General features: G+C 48.5%; 1 protein-coding gene across 2 annotated transcripts in view; it reads left to right on the plus strand.

Annotated features, from left to right (window-relative positions):
• The window catches only part of Il6r (interleukin 6 receptor), a 52317-nt gene that overhangs the window by 13028 nt on the left and 20736 nt on the right, over positions 1 to 18553 (plus strand). For both annotated transcript variants that reach the window (XM_027393273.2, XM_027393272.2), the window contains exons 2-6: positions 13240 to 13476; positions 14393 to 14516; positions 17108 to 17292; positions 17637 to 17803; positions 18382 to 18523. In XM_027393273.2, the coding sequence (XP_027249074.1) occupies positions 13240 to 13476; positions 14393 to 14516; positions 17108 to 17292; positions 17637 to 17803; positions 18382 to 18523 (855 nt within the window). The remainder of the gene's footprint in view (positions 1 to 13239; positions 13477 to 14392; positions 14517 to 17107; positions 17293 to 17636; positions 17804 to 18381; positions 18524 to 18553) is intronic.

An 18553-nucleotide genomic window follows, 5' to 3' on the forward strand; every position in this document is an offset into this window, starting at 1 on the left:
CTGCCTATTCCCTCCTGCCTAGCTATTGGCTGTTGCAGTGTTTTATTAAACCAATCAAGTGCCTTAGGCAGGCAAGGTAAAATAGCAACACATCTATCTTCACTAGCAGGTCCTCATCCTTGATGCCCCCAACTGTCCTCAGCATAGTGTGTGGTGATCAATGTCTACCTTAGCCATCAACACCTTCTTTTTTAAAAATTTTATTTTTATTTTATGTATGCGAGTGCTCTGCATGTGTGCCTGCAGGCCAACAGAGGGCATCAGATCCCATTATAGATGGTTGTGAGCCACCATGTGGTTGCTGGGAATTGAACCCAGGTTCTTTGGAGAAGCAGCCAGTGCTCTTAACCTCTGATCCACCTCTCCAGCCCCCCATCACCACCTTCTGATGCTGCTTGGCCATTCTCCTTCCTAACCTTGGGCCCAGGATTTTTCAGGGCCCATCACTGTACACAGAAATCCTCAGCCTCTGTGTCTCACTCTTGTAACTCCATCCTGGATGTCACAAGTTTTTTGTTTTTTGACAACCCCATGCTATGTATTGTCGGAGCTGGGCTGAGTGTTAGGGTCAGAACTACTGTGTGTTGTCCATAGGGCCCTGGAGGCGAGGGGAGCCTACCAACCCTGAGGGAGCTTCTTGGAGATGATGGGAGTCAAGAAGCCCTTCAGAAGGAATTGCAGCACAAACAGAGAGATGATTCCCCTTCAAGGGCAATCGTATCTCTTTCTGAATGCTTAGCTCTAGAGCTTGGGCTGCCTCCTATCTAAAGGGGTGGGTGTAGGATCTGAGGGTGGGGTTGGTAGATTTACCTTGGGACAGCTTCAGGGAGATACATAAGGTTCTTCCTTACCACTCTCTATCCACCTTCCAGAAATATGAAAACCCTTCCTGGTCAGGGCCTAAGACCAAATTGTCAGAATGGAAAGAACTCTTTTATGTTGTACTATTAAGAAGGGTGACAGCTGTGGGGTGGGCATGGACCAAGAGCTGGGATCCCTGTCCACACTGTGATTTAGTAGTGTAAAACTACTAAAACTATAGTTTTAGCAACATTGTGATTTCTGGGTCTGGTTCTCTATGGGCAAGCAGCGGGAGCGAATCCTGCTAGAGTCCTTATTTTTTAAGCAGAGCCTGTTCAGAACCTGCTTCCTGCGATAGCACCTCCCAACAGTGACTTTCTAGAGGTCCTGTCAGGGAGAATCAGTGCCAGGGCCTCCTGGCCTCTAATTTCTTCATCCCTTAATACAGGTCAGGGATGGGGCCGCAGGATTGCTCACCTCAGTTATCTTTCCTCTAATTAGCTTATAATCTTGGAGAGATAACCTGACCGGACCTTCCTGGCCTGGGGCCATGTGATTTTTCTCTGATGAAGCCAGGGAGGACCTTTTCTGCTTTGGAGCTGGTCACACCATGGGTCTTTGAGTCAGTACCCAGAGTTACTTTTCTGTGGGACCACAGAGGCCTCTCTCACAGGCTTTTCTCCCATGGGTGTATGGTCCACTGGGTAGATGGGAGGAAGGCCTAGCCAAGGTAAATACTGACTCTGCCAAATACAAGGCAAATACAAGCAGGTACAAGGAGTACAGGCCCATTAGTGGGCTGCAGGCTGGTGTTCTGCCAGGAACAGTGCATTAATTTGAGAAGCATTTGGGAGTTGACTCAGAACAGGGGGCAAGAGCTATGACACAGAGCCTGAAGTACTGTCTGGCTGTGACCTGTAGGCCATAAGGTGCCTATGGTAGCTTGTCACGGAGAAGTAAAGAGGCCCAGGTGTTGGGCAACTAGGGAGGGGACGGGGGAAGCATTTGTACAACTGATGTTAGCACAGGGCCGAGGAAGAGAACTCAGCCCCACTCCCAGGGCCCACTAGGTGTGGTGCACACTGAAGAGAAGGCTCCTCCCTGTCACCTGCCTTCTTCAGAACTCAGACTCTGAAGCTGGGAAGGTGTGACAGCTGGCAGGGGAGAGGAAATTAGATCAGGGAAACAGGGTGGTGAACAGCCTAGGGGTCCCCTTGTGGGCATGTGCATGTCAGGGTCTAGAAGAAGCCCCGGGGTTAAAGGTGGGAGAGAGGCTGGCCCCCCTCACCCCCATCCACCCATGCTTAGTGTGCATGCCCCACTCACTAGCTGTGGGATTTGGGGCCAATTCCTTATCAATCCCATTTCATTTTTGAGACAAGTCCTCACTATACGTTCCCAGGCTGGCCTTAAACTCCTAATTCTCCTACCTGGGCCTCCTGAGTGCTGGAATGAAAGGCTGTACGGTGCCTTACTTGGTTCCTTAACTTCTCTGATTCTTGTTGCCTCAACAGTGTGACCAGTTGTGGATGACACTCCCTGCCCCAGCAGGCCATCTGAGAGCTCAGTAAAACACCCAGTGTGTAGTGAGCATTCCATAAAGGTGGCATAAAGAGCACCGTCACACGGGAAGATGTGCACTTGAGTACCGTCACACGGGAAGATGGGTGGTGGGTTCTAGCCCTTATGTGGAAAATGCAAGGATAGACTGAGAACATTGGGGGCCTACCTAACCTCATGGGACCCAAGTTTGCATTTGCTTCTGCTTGAACACGAGTTGCCCACAGACTCCTGGTACCCCCTCTACATCTACTAACCCTCCACACCCACCTCCTTTTTTTTTTTTTTTTTCTGTTGCTCTGATCCTTTTGCTTTGTTTTCATTGAAAAAAAAAAATTGTTTTAGTACAATATATTCTGATCATGCTTTTCCTCTCTCCCAGCCAACCACTTTTAGATCCTCCCTACCCACCCAATTCCCTTTCTTCCTTTCCCTCCTTAAAAAATAACCGAGATAACAAAACAAAAAACACGCACACTCAAAACACATAACGGGAAACCAAAATATGCAAGCACGAGACCAGTGAGACAAAACAAAACCAAAAATCGCAAACAAAACCATATGAGGCCAAAAGCCTACCAAAATACGGTTGAGCTGACTTTGTATTGACGATCTACTGCTAGGCATGGCCTATCCGGAAGTGTGGTTAGTATACCCAATGAGACTCCTCTGCAGGAGACCAATTTTTCCTTTTCAAGAGGCTACCGATTGCAGCTAGTTCTTGGTTAGAGGTGGGAGTCCTGTCCACTGTCCCCTCTCAGCACTGGGACCCATCAGGCTTGACCCTGTGCAGGCCCTTTGCCTGCTGTCACAGTTGTGTGAGTTCACACGAGCATCAGTCTTGTTGTGTCTGGACTGTGCTGTTTCCTTGGAGTTATCTATCTCTTCTGGCTCTTACACTCTCTCAACTTCCTTTTCCACACAGCTCCCTGAGCCCCGAGGGGGAGGGGCTTCATGAAGACATAGCATTTAGGACTAGGTGCTCCCAAGTCTCTCACTGACTGCACACTGTCCAGCTGTACACACACCTCCTTTTAGATCAGCACTTCAGTGCATCAAGAGGGCTTTCAGCCCTGCAACCCAACAGGCTGGAGGCCCCTCTGGGCTGCCTGAAGCAGGGCAGTGGGGTGGGATTAGCAGGCACGTGTTAAGCCTGTGTTCTCCATGACAGGCCAGCAGTTGGTTCGCTGCTTACATAAAAAGGGCCAGGAAGCTGAGCTTGTTTTTGTTGGCAAGAGCAGCAGTAGCTTCGGGAGAAGTTGAGAAATATGTCATCTTGTGCATACTTCTCCCTGGCTATTGACATCTGCAAGTTTACACGAGGAGCGAAGAGGAGTAGGGCAACAGCAACAGCACAGCGTTGTTAGCTTTCTGCAACCAGACATTAGGTAATGATGGGGGAGAGCTGCAAAGTCCCCAGTAGAGGGGTCTCTGGGTAGTGGTGTGGCTAGTGCCCCAGAGAGTGAGCTAATGGAGGCCACACAGGTAGGGAAGCAAGGAAAGGAGGGGGAATTTCCCTCAAGAGTTGTCCAGGGAGAAAAAAAGCATCATTCTGAGGTCCCTGGGTTGGCCTGTCCATCAATCATCCCGCCCTCCAGCCATTAATCACCCAATAGCCATTCACAGAAAAAGTGTATGTTTTAAATTGGGCATTGCCCATGGAAATAGAGCTGCTTCCTGCCCTCTAGACTTCAGGAGGAGCTCTCGGGGGCCTCTAGACCACAGTCTGAACTCTCATTGCTCAGATAAGGCAAGTGGGCCCTGCCAAGGGTACCCAGGCTACCTCATGGGTACTCATGGGTATTCATAGGTAAGGCCAGGAGCTACATGTTCATAACTTCAGCTGCTTGAAGCCTGAGGCAGGAGGATCACTATCACTTTGAGGTCAGCAGCTTAGTTTTTATAACGAGTTCTAGGTCAGCCAGAGACACATAACAAGAACCTGTTTCAAAAATGAACAAGGCCAGGCAAGGTGCTATGGAAGCCTCACCCCAATCAGCCAACCAGCAATTAAGCTTATGGTCAGATCAGACACCAAGTGCACCTGAGAGTCAAGGACACACTTGGGAGATTGGCAGGGGCAGTCTGCCTTCTTTCCTGATTTCAGTCCCCACTTCTGGAAGTCTGGGGTGAAGTGTCCTTTTCTGAAAGTAGCATGCCTTGGGAAGGACCAGGAAGATTTACGATCCTTGGATGTCCTTCTTCCCTCCTACCTGTGATGCTTATGATGCACTAGGAGCTGGGTGTGGGGAGCTGGTTCTGTCTCAAGGTCTTTGCAGACACAGGAAAGAATGTGGCCGTTGTCAGAGGCTGGCATGGGAAGCTGATCCATCCTCTTGGAGGGTGCTCACACACTCCCCATTCCCTCTGGAGCTCCCTTCTCTCCTTGCTGTGTAAGGAAACTCCAGACTCCAGCCGTCCCCAGGAACCCCCTTTTTGAGACAGGGTTTCAGGATTTCTCTGTGTGTAGTCCTGGCTGTCCTGGAACTTGCTCTGGAGACCAAGCTGGTCTTGAACTCACAGAGATTCACCTGCCTCTGCCTCCTGAGTGCTGGGATTAAAGGCGTGTGCCACCACCAGCTGCCCGGCTAGGGCTCGCACTTCTTAAATGTGCTGTTCCTTTTTTATGACCTGGTCCTCTGCAGTCTGCTTATCAAACCCCAGTGATTTCTCAAGGCCTTTCTCAAGTTTCTCTTTGTCCTTTAGAATGAACTCTGTCCTCTGGCCTCAGCATCAGGAACATTTTATTTCAGGGTAGCCAGGACTGGATAGATTTAAGGCAGTCGGGAATCTGGAGCTTAAAGAAGATAGTACTATGAGAGAGGTGGGGAGAACACAGCACCGAGCAGATGTTCAGTGCTCTCTCTGAAGGGGACTTGTGGCCTTGATATTAAGTTGCACAAAATTTTTTGCATTCTTCAGGAGGAGACAGGCACGAGCTTGCTGCCTGACTCTGGGACTGAGCGATTGCTCAAGGGCAGATTGTGTGCTTTTTGCTGAATTTCATTCTGTGTGGCAGTAGCCACACCCCACACTGCCTGCCAGGTTTGGGAGGAAGCCTATGGTCACTGGAGCAATCTCACAGGAAGGGTGTTTCCCCAAGTACCTACCCACCTGAATCCCTGCTGTACCTCCTCCAGTGGGGCCTACTGAGGTGGAGTCCTGGCCACCTTCATAGGATGAAATGTTCAGAGGGAGAAAATGGAGGCTGAACCCAAAGATGGTTTCCTGTTTCCCCTTGTGAATCAAACCTGCTGGGTGGGAAGGATGGTGGCCTTGGGGCTCAGCCTGACAAAGAGCTACAAGGGTAAGGTGGACACTCCAGTCTTAAAGTGTTTGAGTAAACCCCATCACCAGCACTCCACGAATGTTTCACCCCTCCATAGTAATAACCCGGATCAGTTATGCTTAAAGAAAATATATATAGGAGTAAGACAAGACACTTGCAGAACTTTAAAACCTGGAAAATCGCCGGGCATTGGTGGTGCATGCCTTTAATCCCAGCACTCGGGAGGCAGAGACAGGTGGATCTCTGTGAGTTCGAGACCAGCCTGGTCTATAAGAGGTAGTTCCAGGACAGCCTCAAGCCACAGAGAAACCCTATCTCAAAAAAACCAAAAAAAAAAAAAAAAAAAAAAAAAAAAAAAAAACCCTGGAAAATCCAGGTTATGCCCATTGTCCCAGCTCCTACTGAAGCAGAAGGATCTCTTTAGCTAGGAGTTCAAGGCCAGTTGGGGAATGCAGTGACATTCTGCCTCAGAAAACAAAGCACGCATAAGCAAAGCTGACTGGAAGATAAAAGGAAGGGAAAGAAATTGCTGGTATTCCAACCTCTGGCAGCAGAGGGCCAGGGAAGATGCTTCCAAGATCATCACTCCCTCCCCTTCAAAGAGCCGCTACTGAGGCTGCCTCAGCACTGTCTAGGATGTGGGCACTGACTCAGCTAGGTCAGGAGGCGGAGCAGCAGTGGGGTGTGGAGGTCAGGCTACCCCTTTGGACTGGCACGAGGCTCTTTTGTTTTGGTCTCCCAGTGACAGCGTCTTTTGGTCATTAGGCATAACATGCTTCTGAGATCAAAATTAACATAGCATTTTTCACAGTCCCAGAAGAAATACGTTTTTGAAGCAGGGCTGACTGGCACCACTCACAAATGCGTTTTTGAATTAATTGTTCCTGACTTAAAAAAAAACAAAAACCAGCGACTCAGTTTTAATGATCTAGAAGACCATTAGTCAAGTTCCTCAGCAGAGGAAGTGGCCATTATGTTGTTCTTTGCAGCTCTGATTTTGTGGAAGAGAAAATAGAGTTTTGTTTTGTTTTTTTTTTGGTCAGGGGTGGGTTGGGGGGGATGGAGGTGGTGTTTCTCCAAGTTGCCTGACTATATTAACCATTATTTGCAAGTGCAGTAACTGAACAGTCCTCACCATTATTCAGGCTGGTCACCAAACGTGCAAAGGTTTCTATTGGGAGGGAAAGGGATAGGGAAATGGCCAAAGGAACATTTTTCCTGGAACTGACAAGGGCAGAAGCAGAAGAGAGCTCCCTCTCCCCATGCTCATTTTGGGGCTGCAGCACCTCCCGGCTGGTCCCCAGTGCAGGTCCTGCTCACTGCTTCTCAAGGATTCCACTTGGACCACTGTCATCCACCACTGGGCCTGGGAGTGCGGTGTCGAGGCCCTGCCTATGAGAGTCCTGTCTCAGACAAGCATGTAGCAAGCACCTGTTGTGTTTGCTGCACCTTACAATCTTGTAGCCATGTGTGTGGTGACCTGTGTATGCTGTTATGAACACTTGATACTGGAGACTGTTCTGAGAAATGTGTTGTCTGATGGTTTTGTTGATGGGCAGAAACAGTAGAATTGCACAATCCTAGATATTATACTTCAATCACTTGATATAGCCTCTTGATATTATCAAGAGATGTGGTAGGCAGATGTGTCTCCTGCCAGTATAACGTGGCATACTGTTTTACAGTGAAATTTCATTTAAAATTGTGTGTGCATATGCTTGTGGAGGCCAGAGGGTGGCATAGGGTGTCTTCTTTAGTCACTTTCCAACTTATTTATTTATTTTTCAACTAAAAAAAAAAACACATCTAAAGCTACGCTGTGATGTCATATACCTTTAATCCCAGCACCCAGGAGGCAAAGGCAGGGGGATCTCTGCGAGTTCAAGGCCAGCCTGGTCTACAGATCGAGTTCCAGGACAGGCTCCAAAGCTACACAGAGAAACCCTATCTCGAAAAGCAAAAGCAACAATAACAACAACAACAAAAAATGCTTTCTTTAGGGCACAGGGAGGTGACTCAGTGGTTAAGAGCACTGGCTGTTCTTCCAGAGGACCCGAATTTAATCCCCAGCGACCACATGGCAGCTCACAACTATCTGTAACTCCAGTTCCAGGGATCTGACACCTTCATACAGACATACATGCAGGCAAAAAAACACCAATGCACATGAAATAAAAATAAATAAAATTACAAACATAAAGTAAACACACTCATAACCCTATCACTCAGCCAGCCCCAGCCCCTGAACTTCCTTTATCTGTCTCCGTATGTTGGGACATACAACACTGCAAACACGTGCATGTCTTGCTGTGGCATGACCTCATAATGGCTACATCGCTGACCTGTACTAATTCTCTCATGGAGCCTCACTCTCTATGTGGCCTGTGTCTGACCAAATCATCTCTGCCCATGACTAGTTCAGGACAGTAGCGTGTACATGCCAGAGAAAGTACGCGCTGCCTGTGGTTGTTGGACTTTGACTCCTTGCATCTGTTGTGCACTGGCGCTCCCAGGCTGCCCCTTGATTTCTGATATTGGCTCTACAGCTGGCAGAGAGGGCTGTTGCCAGGGTTGCAATGGAGCCACCTGCCAGCAGAGTTTTTCTTTTGTCAGCATTTCTATCTCAGTTCCTCCATGTTTAAAATAAGTGCAGGAACTTGATGCCTGAGCTAGTTTTATCCTGATATCTGCTTTGTCCAGGGGAAAATGGAAGGGTGAGACTATTGATGTGGTAATTTTGAGGGTCTGTGGGCCTGCTAAACTTCGCCTCATTCTGGCCATGCATGGTAGCACACACCTGTAATTCCAGCACTCGGGGTGGAGACACATGTGTCAAGATCATACTCAACAACATAATTAGTTTGAGGCCAGCCCGGGCTACATGAAACCCTGTCTCAAACACAAGACAAAACAAAAGCCAGCCATTTTTTTGGGGGGGGGAAGCTCAGCAAGTTACTTGTAATGAAGGGACCAGCCCCCCATTTCGGCAGCCATGACAGTAACACATGCTTGCCTTGGTCACTTAGAGGTCAGACGCCTGCCTCGGACAAGGAACCAATCAGAAGTTAGCTGGTGGCGCTATGCTTTACGACCCTGGGTGTGCTTTACAGACAAGCGCACAGCAATGATGCACAGAGCATAGCAACCACCCTGGGAGGGTCTATGGGCCATAACAACCAGTTGGCCAATCAACACAGGGCAAGCCCTCCAAGCCTGGAGGCACACCAATCGTGAGCCTCTGCGTACCCCTAGACACTCCCTTTACGCTGCCCTATGAGATCTCTCGGGGAGCCCCTAGGAGCTGTCTTTTGCGAGCCATCTGCCATGGCGGGTGGGTGAAAGACCCGAGCTAACATGGGGTTAGCTTGTTTAAAAAAAAAAAAAAAAAAAAGACATGCAGTTTGCAGCAAGCTCTCGAATCCGCCTGGTGATTGGAGTGACCGAGCTCGTGGCCTGGGACCCCGGATACCTGAGTTTTCTGGGGGTCTAACAGTAAGAGTGCTAACAGTCATACTTTTTATCTGACAAAGTACCTGCTTACTCGCTCTTCTCTTGCCATGAGGCGAAACCATGACCAGGGTCTTATAAGAGAGAAGCAATTAATTGGGGCTTGCTTATAATTTCAGAGCATTAGTCCATGACTGTCATGGTGAAAAGTGTGATGACAGGCCAGCATGGTGCTGGAGCAGTAGCTGAGAGCTCACATCCTGATCTGCAGACAGGAGGGGTTGGGGAGAGAAGAAGGGAGAGGGAGAGGGAGAGACTGGTCCTGGGCCTGGCTGCCATGGGCTTTTGAAACCTCAAAGTTTTGAAACCTCAGTGACACGCCTCCTCCAATAAGGCCAGTCCTTCTAATCCTTTCCAAAACACAGGAGCCTATGGGGACATTCTCGTTCAAACACCACAGCCCTGGACACACTTGAAACCTAGGCAGAATTCTAAGCTGAGATGAGAGTAAATAAATTACACTCACATAGCTGGAGACATGACTGAAAAAAAAAAACAAAAACATAGCATAGGAGAATACATACAAACCATTTTATGAAGCTCAGAGACCAAAACAAAGTTACAAAAAAGAAGCGACCGTGGGTAGCCAACTTATTTTTTAAAGTAGGGAAGGAAGGAGGAGGGCTGGCAAGATGGCTCAGCGGGTAAAGATGCTTGCTGCTTAGCCTGACAACTGAGTTCAATCCCCAGGTCCACATGATAGAAGGAAAGAATGCCCACACATTGTCCTCTGACTTCCACATGTGCCATGGCACACACAACCTCATACTGAATACAAATAAGTAATAAATGTAATAAAGTGTTTTACAGTAGGGATAAACCACCAAATGTAAAGTGCGTACAGGTCAGGAAGTTGTAGGTCAGAGATAACAAGAGTGATAGTTTGGGTGTGTGCTTACTTATTTGTTTGTTTGTTTATTACCTTCCAATTCCAGTTCCTCCACTCTGGCTGTTTTAGGCTTCATTAACTCTTATGAATGCTACCTATATTAATTTGCATACTTAGCCTTGTGTAAAATAGTTGAGGAACAATTGAAATGCTGCAAGCCTGCCATTGAAGACCATGTGTGAATGCTTGCTAGGACTATGGCCTTTGGAGACACTGGCAGCCCTCCCCTCACCACCATCAGAGGGTTTGGGCTCCCAGGGCTCTGGAGTCACCACTGAGGGTACTGTGGGAACTCTGCCACAGGGGCTGCATTTCTCACAGGTGTGGCTCTCTGGTTCCCAGGCATGTTGGAACTTTGGATGCTGGATGCCAGAGGGAGGGCTTCCTTACTCTCCTCAAACTCACCCGGCTACAAGGGGACAAGCTGCTGTTTTCTTTAAATCTAGTCTAATTTTATCTTATTGAGACAAGGTCAGAGACTTTGAAACCCTGGTTGTCCTGGAATTCACAGAGACCCACTTTGCCTCTATTAAGATTAAAGGTTAAACTGGGTGGTGTGGCCCAGGCCTTTAATCCCAGCACTCTGGAGGTAGAGGCAGGCGGATCTCTGATTCCCGGATAGCTATGGATAAAAAGAGAAAAAACCCTGTCTCAGAAGCCAGAAGAAGAAAGAGGAGGGGGGATGAGGGGGGAGGAGGAGGAAAAAGATTATTATTAGTATTAAAGGTGTTCACCACACCTATTTCTTTAAAATAATTCATTTTATTTTTATTTATACGTACATGCCCATATAAGCATGTGCCATGTATGTATGGGGGGAGGGGTTCTTCTGGGACTAGCTAGAGTTATGGGCAGTTCTGAGCTGGGAGAACTTGGGTCCTCACTCTTAACCACACTGAGCCACCTCTCCAGCCCCTGCCAATTTTTTTTTTCCTCACTCAAAGTGCAAGACTCTGGAGGTAAAGAGAGAAAAACAGAGTGACTGCCATTCTGGTGTTGCTCCTACCCCGCCATCCTCCAGGTAGTAAAGCGGGAAGGAGGAATGAAGGACATCCATGTAGGCAGGCTGAAGGCCTGCTTCTCTGATGCAGGGTGCCTGAACATGGCCAGTGGCTGCTGGGGACAGTCAGGTTCCTCTGGTTTGACAGTTGTAGTCTATTTGTTCCTCTGAGGACCACTGAGGGTGGGTGGGAGAAAGACAGGCCAAGCAAGAAATCTTTGGAGGTTTATTTGTGTCTATCCTCAGTGTCAGGAACACATGTAGGGACATGAGGCCGGGCACTCAGGCAGCAGCTGGCTTTTCTGAATCCATGGCCAGATGTGTTGCTTCCCCCTTGCTGGTATGACGTTAGATGTTTGATTTGAAGAGTCACATTGCCTAATCTGAAAAGGCCATGTTCCCTAGATTACATTTCTCCAGCCAGTGGGATTAATTTATACAAGGCACTTGGGCCCATTTTTATCTTAGACTCTGTGAGTCCTTAATCTGAACTAAGAAATGAATGGATAGAGACTCCCAGGCTGGCCTTAAACTTTTGGTGGTCTCCCTGCCACAGGCTCCCAAATGTGGGGTTTGCAGACATGAATCACTGTGCCTGCCTTAGTCAGTGTTCTTGAATTTTTAATCTCTTCTTTCCTTGAGTGTGTAGTCCATGACTTTTTTTTTCAGGGAATGAAGAATATATTGTTAGTTTTTACTTCCCAGCTTGGTTCCTAGAATAAAGACAGCTGTGCCCAGATGTTTACAAGATAGGTGGGTATTTAGAGTCCTGGTCAGAGCAGAGTCCAAAGCCTCAGCTGTCTTCTCCTTGCTCATAGTAATTCTCTATTTTGGTTACCGCCTATAAAATGGGCCCGTGTGTACCCGGTGACACTGAGACTTCTTGTGCATTTGTGCATGCTGGGAGAAAATGGCATTCATCCGTAGGTGAATTCATTTGTTCACTGTGCATTTTGTCAGTTGCAAAAGGGTGACTGTCATGTGCCAGGCACCCAGTCTAGACACTGAGATAAAAATAGGGCACTTGTTTTTGTGGTGTCTGAAGACTTTTTTTTTTTTTAAGTTAGGGAGTGGTTTTCTTTTATTTATCTAGTGTGTGTGTGTGTGGGGGGGTTCTTTTTTGTTTGTTTGTTTGTTTTGAGACAGCATTTCTCTGTGTAGTCCTGGCTCTCCTGGAACTCAATCGGTAGGCCAGGCTGGCCTTGAACTCAGAGATCTGCCTCCCTCTGCCTTTTGAGTGCTAGGATTAAAGACAGGCAACCCTGCTGCCTGGCTTATTTTAAATGTTTATTTAATAGTAAACGGTAAATAATAATATTATTGTGGTGTGTGTGTGTGTGTGTGTATGCCATAGCACACATGTGCTCAGAGAACAACTTTTGGGAGTTGGTTCTTTTTGTCCAACTCAGGTCCTTGAGCTTGCATGGGAAGCATTTGTACCTGCAAGCTATCTTGCTATCTCTGTGGTAAAGTCTTTCAGTAAAGACAGATTTAGACTTGGTTGTGTGACTCTGTGCAATGGTGACGTAGTGGTGAGTTGACACAAATATAGGCTTGAATCCAGCTGCGAATAGAGAGTACCACTTAGAAAAGGGTGTTGAGGCCGAGACCTGAAATACATATGATGTTCTGCTGTGGGGATGGCATGGGGGAAGGAAAGTGTTAGGACCCAGGCAGAGCATTACAGAGAGAGGGAGGCTCTGGACCTTCCCAGTGGCCAGGAATAGGTGGACAGTGCCCTGGGCCTATGGAGCATCCGGATCTTCATTCTGTGGCCAGGGTCAGGTCCTCATTTGTTTGTTTTCTTTCTTATTTAAGACAAGGTCTCACAATGTGGCTCTGACAGACTCAGAACTTGTTATGTAGACCAATTTGACCTCAGCCTTGAACTCAGAGATCTGCCTGCCTCCGCCTCTCAAGTGCTGGGATCAAAGTCATGAGCTACCATACGTCTCCTTAAAGGGTTTTCTAATCCAGGGAGCTGGGTTGCTGGATCATGGCTTGAGAAGGTGCACTCTAGCAGACAGCTGGGTGGTCTGGGAGGCTTCTGGAGGCCAGGCAGATGTGATGTATGTAGGCTGGACCAAGGAAGGACTCCAGAGGTATTACCATGGAGGCCTTTGATTTCCCCAAATCATAAGCAAACCCCATTTTCAGGTTGCTGTGGCTCACTCTGTGTGTTTTCTTCCCCAGAGGTGGCAAATGATACGGTGACTAGCCTGCCCGGGGCCACCGTCACCCTAATCTGCCCTGGGAAGGAAGCAGAAGGCGATGTCACCATTCAGTGGGTGTACTCTGGCTCACAACACAGACAGTGGACCACCAAGGGGAACACACTGCTTCTGAGGGCCGTGCAGCTCGATGACACTGGGAACTATTTATGCTTCCTGGATAACCACCTGCTTGGGACTGTGCCTTTGCTGGTGGATGGTGAGTTGTGTCCTCAGTGTCCTTGGAATTGACTCCAAGGGCAGCTCCTATGTCCTTAAACATGTCCCTGCATTCCAGAGACGTTCCCCCAATTTATTGTTGGGTTTTGGCTCAAGAGTTTTGGGAAAGGGGCCACTGCTCTACATGTGAGATGAGGGCATGTGGCTGGTGGTGGAAGCTATCTGGCCAAGCAGCAGATTTAACACCACTGAACTTATAGCCAGGCATCCGGGCTTAACTTCTGCTACATCCCTCAGATTCCTCTGGCAGAATGAAGTGAACTTTGTCATGTTTGTGTGGACTGTGCAAAGATTAAATGTTTGAGCATGAAAATTCTGCCCCGCACACATGAACCTCTCAGATGGCACACCCTGAGATTATCAGGTTAAGGTTTCCCTCAGCTCCAAGGAAGACTGTGTGCAAGCCCTACTCATTCTTCCTCGCAGCTCATGTCCTTCCAGTTTTCCTGTTATGTCAAAATCAGTTAATTTCAGGTGAGGAAACTGAAGAGAGACGGACTGGGTCTGTGTGAGGCCAAGGGCGCTAGTTTTGTATCATCTTCTCAACCCTGTAGAGCTGCAGCTCTCTGCCCTCCTAATGCTGTGCCCGTGGTGACCCAACCAGAGATTATTTCATTGCTACTTCATAACTGTAGTTTTGCTACTGTTATGAATTGTAATGTACTTATTTTTGGAGCTAGAGGATTGTCAGAGTGGTCACAACCCACTGCTTTAGACAGAAGCCCAAAAGGTGTCAATGCCTCTTCCCTTGCTGGGGGTCTGCTGGCCAGTGTGTCCCTGGGGAGTGTGTCATTGCACTCACGGCTCCATGCTGAACCAAGTTCCTTCTGCTGGGAAGAGTGATGTGCCCAGGGAAGCAGCGGCGGCGTCCGTCATCCTGATGAGTTCTCTTTCAGTTCCTCCAGAGGAGCCTAAGCTCTCCTGCTTCCGGAAGAACCCCCTTGTAAGTGCCACTTGTGAGTGGCATCCAAGCAACACCCCCTCTCCAACGACCAAGGCTGTGCTGTTTGGAAAGAAAATGTAAGTGATGGGCGGGGCTGAGTGTTCAGGGTCAGTTGCTGCTCATGGGGCCCCAGAGTTGTGGGAACAGGGTTGGAGGGCTGCAAGCAACTGTTAGACTGACTGGACAGGGGCCATTTTTTCCCCTTTTTACGTTTATTTTACTTTGTGCATATGAATGTTTTGCCTATGTGCATGTACTACACATGCCTATCTGGAGCTGGGGTTATGGGTGGTTGTGAGACACCACGTGGGTCCTTTGCAAGAGCAACAAGTGCCTTTAACCACAGAGCGCTCTCTCCAACCCCAGGACCAGTGTTTTATCGGTAGAAATTATCCCAAATCTGTCACATGACCTATGGAAGGTCTTGTCTTTGATCCTCAGTTACTCCAAAAAATTTTAAAAATAAATAAGCAAAAAGAATTCCTCTGGCATAAAGGAGCTGAGCCCCATGCTGGACATGTTGCTAATGCAGCTTGGCTAACTCTACGGCTATGGGAAATGGGCGCTGGGTTCAATGAGGTTGATGAGTTTCCTTCAGGTCATCTAGCTAGGAAGTGTCTACTCGGTGAGGAAGAGAACCAATCCCAGGATGGGCTGCCCAATTTCCAATTTCCATTAAGGTCCAAAGGTTTGGGGTGTTTCCCTAAAGAAAGTGCAAATGGTGGGGGGTGGGGTGGGGGGTGGGGGGTGGTCTGGGCTGTAAGGCTCTTATCAATGCCTTGACCCTGTGAGCATTGCAAAGGCAGGAAACAGGGAGTGGTCATGGTGGGGGTGGGGGGGTGAGGTACAACCCATCCAGGCATGAAGTAGGGACTGGGGTAACTTCAGCCAGGGAGGCAGAGGAAGTGTGACAAGCTAGAGACAAACTGTAGTCTCCATCCCCGAGCCAAGTCTACTTTGTTTTTTGGGGGGGTGGGTTTCGAGACAGGGTTTCTCTGTGGCTTTGGAGGTTGTCCTGGAACTTGCTCTGTAGATCAGGCTGGCCTTGAACTCAGAGATCCACCTGCCTCTGCCTCCTGAGTGCACCACCACTGCCCAGTCAGGCCAAGTCTATTAAGCCCAGGTATTTGTAATAAAGTTTGAGTGGTCAGAGTATGGTGGTCCTCCTCGTTGGTTCTTTCTGTGGTTTAGTTACCGTCAGTCAACCATGGCCCCAGACTATTAGGTGGACAAAACAAACACATGTTTTAAGTTGTGCCATTCTCAGCATCCTTAGGAAATCCCATGCGGTCCTGCCCAGGCTACCTGTGCTGTTTGCACAGAACTCTTAGTCATCTGGTGGTCGGTGTTCTCAAGCCTGGCCCCAGAAAGAGCAGCAAGAGCAGGCTCCAGAGCAGAGAACATGAAAGCACAGGTTCACCCAGCTGTGTGGCACTATGGCAGGACATTAGAAGCCCACGGTGTACCAGGGCATGGCCTGGTACTGAGCGGTCTCAGGTCTCTTGCTGAAGGGTCTGGGAAACACCCCCTAACCCCCACACCCCTGCACATGTGGGAGAACATCCATATTGCAAAGCCAGTGTGGTGGTCAGCAAGGGTTGAGCCCAAGGTTCAACCTGAATCTGAGATTGGTTACTTGTTTTCCAGTGGCAGGGAAAGTGGAAGAGGGAAGGGTCTCAGGTTTCCAAGTTAGGTGGGATGGTATCTGATTTCCTTTGACCATCTTCAACCTTTAGAATTCTTTCCTGTTCTTCCCTGTCCTTTCTGTTCCTCTTTACATGTGAGCTTTGGTAATGGGTGAGCATTTCCAAAGCATCCTGTATCACCCGAGGGCAGATCTTTTGAGCCTGGGACAGGGAAGGACTTTTCTTATTCATTTCTGCATCCTTTATAGTGTGAAGGACAAGACCCAGGAAGGAATTTAGAGGTCATGACACATTGACAAGAGAGAGACAAGAAGGGCCTTCTCCTCTGCTCCTCCTGCATTGGCTGGGCTCTGCCATAGACCCTATCAGATAGATAGGTATCAATGCCATTAGCAGTAGACCCTATTAAATAGGTATTTTTGCCATTAGCACACCCATTTTCTAGGGAGAAAAACAAACACTTGGGTTGAAAAACTTGCACAGAAGCTAATAGGACTGGACATCGGCTGAGTTGAAGCCCAGAAGCTAGACATCAGTTCCGAAGCTTTCAATCCCTGGGCCAGACTTATTCTCTTGAAAAAGAACAGAAATTGCTAGAATGTTTGTGTTAGGAATATTGTGCAAAGACCTTGGCGGATTCCATGGTGGGCGAGAGACAAACATGCCAGGCAGATAGAGCCTAAGTAAGAAAGAAGTTTTATTAGAAAGGGAAGGGAATGGAGAAAGGGAAGGGAGAAGGGGGAGAGGAGAGAGAGAGGGAGAGAGGGGGGAAGAGAAAAGAGGGAGGCAGGAAAAGGCCTATCTGCCCCCTCAGAGGAACAGCGGAAAGAGAACAGAAGTGGGTGGTTTTTCTTTTAAAGGGTCCTTTGCATCTGCGTGCAGATTACATAGTGACATAGCGGCCGTAGGACCCTGGGCTGCCCAGGGTCCTGCCTGAGTGCATTCTGTCAGGTACCAGGGGCCAGGCCAGTATAATGCCTGAATCCTTACAGTTTGTGCCCTTTTTCTGTTGTGTCTCACAGCAACAAAACCAACATGAAGAATGACTTCCAGTTACCCTGCCAGTATTCTCAGAAGCTCAAAAGCTTCTCCTGCCAGGTGGAAATTCTAGAGGGTGACAAAATTTACCACGTAGTGTCACTGTGCGTCTCAAACAGTGTGGGAAGCAAGTCCAGTGCCAACGTTGCATTTCAGAGCTTAAACATGGGTAAGCAAGTCCCAGAGCCCCCAGCTGCTTCCTTCTCTTGCCGGTGTGTTCCTGATTTACTCCTGGGAGAGACTGGAAGGTGTGCAGAGGGGCTTGGGAGTTGGGTCTTTTGAGGCATTGCTGACAAGTGGATGGGGGTCTTCTCAAGATGAACATGGGGTACTGAGGTGTAATCCAGTGAATGAGTCCTCACCTACCAGCTGCAAAGCCCTGAGTCCCATTCCTACTAACTAAATAAGATTTAAGCATTTCTGGGGGGTGGTGTATACCTGGGGGTGGGTGTCTGCAGAGCCTTGGAGGGTATATGCTTGGTGCTGCATAGAAGCCCTGTTTCCTCTCCACAGTGAAGCCTGACCCACCTATGAATCTTGTGGTGTCGGCCATACCTGGAAAGCCTCGATGGCTTAAGGTCAGCTGGCAAGACCCCGAGTCCTGGGACTCAAGTTTCTACATGTTGGAGTTTGAGCTTCGATACCGACCTGTATGGTCAAAGTCATTCACAGTGTGGCTGGTAATTCATTTCCTTTTTGGGGGGGTAGGGGGAGGACAAAGTTTCACCTGGTAGTATCCTTGAACTCATGACAATGCTCCTGCCTTAACTTCTTAAGTTCCTAAGTGCTGTAATTACTAAAGTGAGCCTCTATGCATAGATCAAAACTATTTCTAAACAGAAAAATGCCCCCTAGACCCTTGGGGGAAGTAGGACACTAGAAAAGAAGTGGGTTCTGGGTCTAGCTTTGTACCTTTCCACCCTTCATAGTCTTGGGCGAGCCATTTAATTTTAGGGGTCTTGGCTGTGCCTTTATAAACTGAGACTAATAATGACAGGCCAGACGCCCTCTGACTGGCCTGCTTGTGAGAATAACAGCATAAGGACAGTGCTGGGCTCTATGTAAAGCAAGTATCACAGCTTGTAGGCTTCTATAACCAGGGGCTTATTCCGTGTGGCTAAGAACAACTCCATCTCTCTCACCCTCCTGGGTGATGTAAGCCTGTCTGCCAAGTGGAGAGCAGGGTGGTCAAGGGTGCCCTCTCGCTGTAGCATTGCCCCAGCAGGGCCACTGGAACTCACTGTGTCTCTGTTCTCAGCTCCCGGTGGTCCAGCATGAGTGCATCATCCGTGATGCCTTACGAGGAGTGGAGCATGTGGTTCAGCTCCGTGGAAGGGAGGAGTTTGGGACTGGCCAGTGGAGCGAGTGGTCCCCGGAGGTCACGGGCACTCCTTGGATAGGTACCTGGGTCTATGTGGAGGGAGGTTGGG

The sequence above is a fragment of the Cricetulus griseus genome, assembly GCF_003668045.3.
Source record: "Cricetulus griseus strain 17A/GY chromosome 1 unlocalized genomic scaffold, alternate assembly CriGri-PICRH-1.0 chr1_0, whole genome shotgun sequence".
Classification (NCBI taxonomy): domain Eukaryota; kingdom Metazoa; phylum Chordata; class Mammalia; order Rodentia; family Cricetidae; genus Cricetulus; species Cricetulus griseus.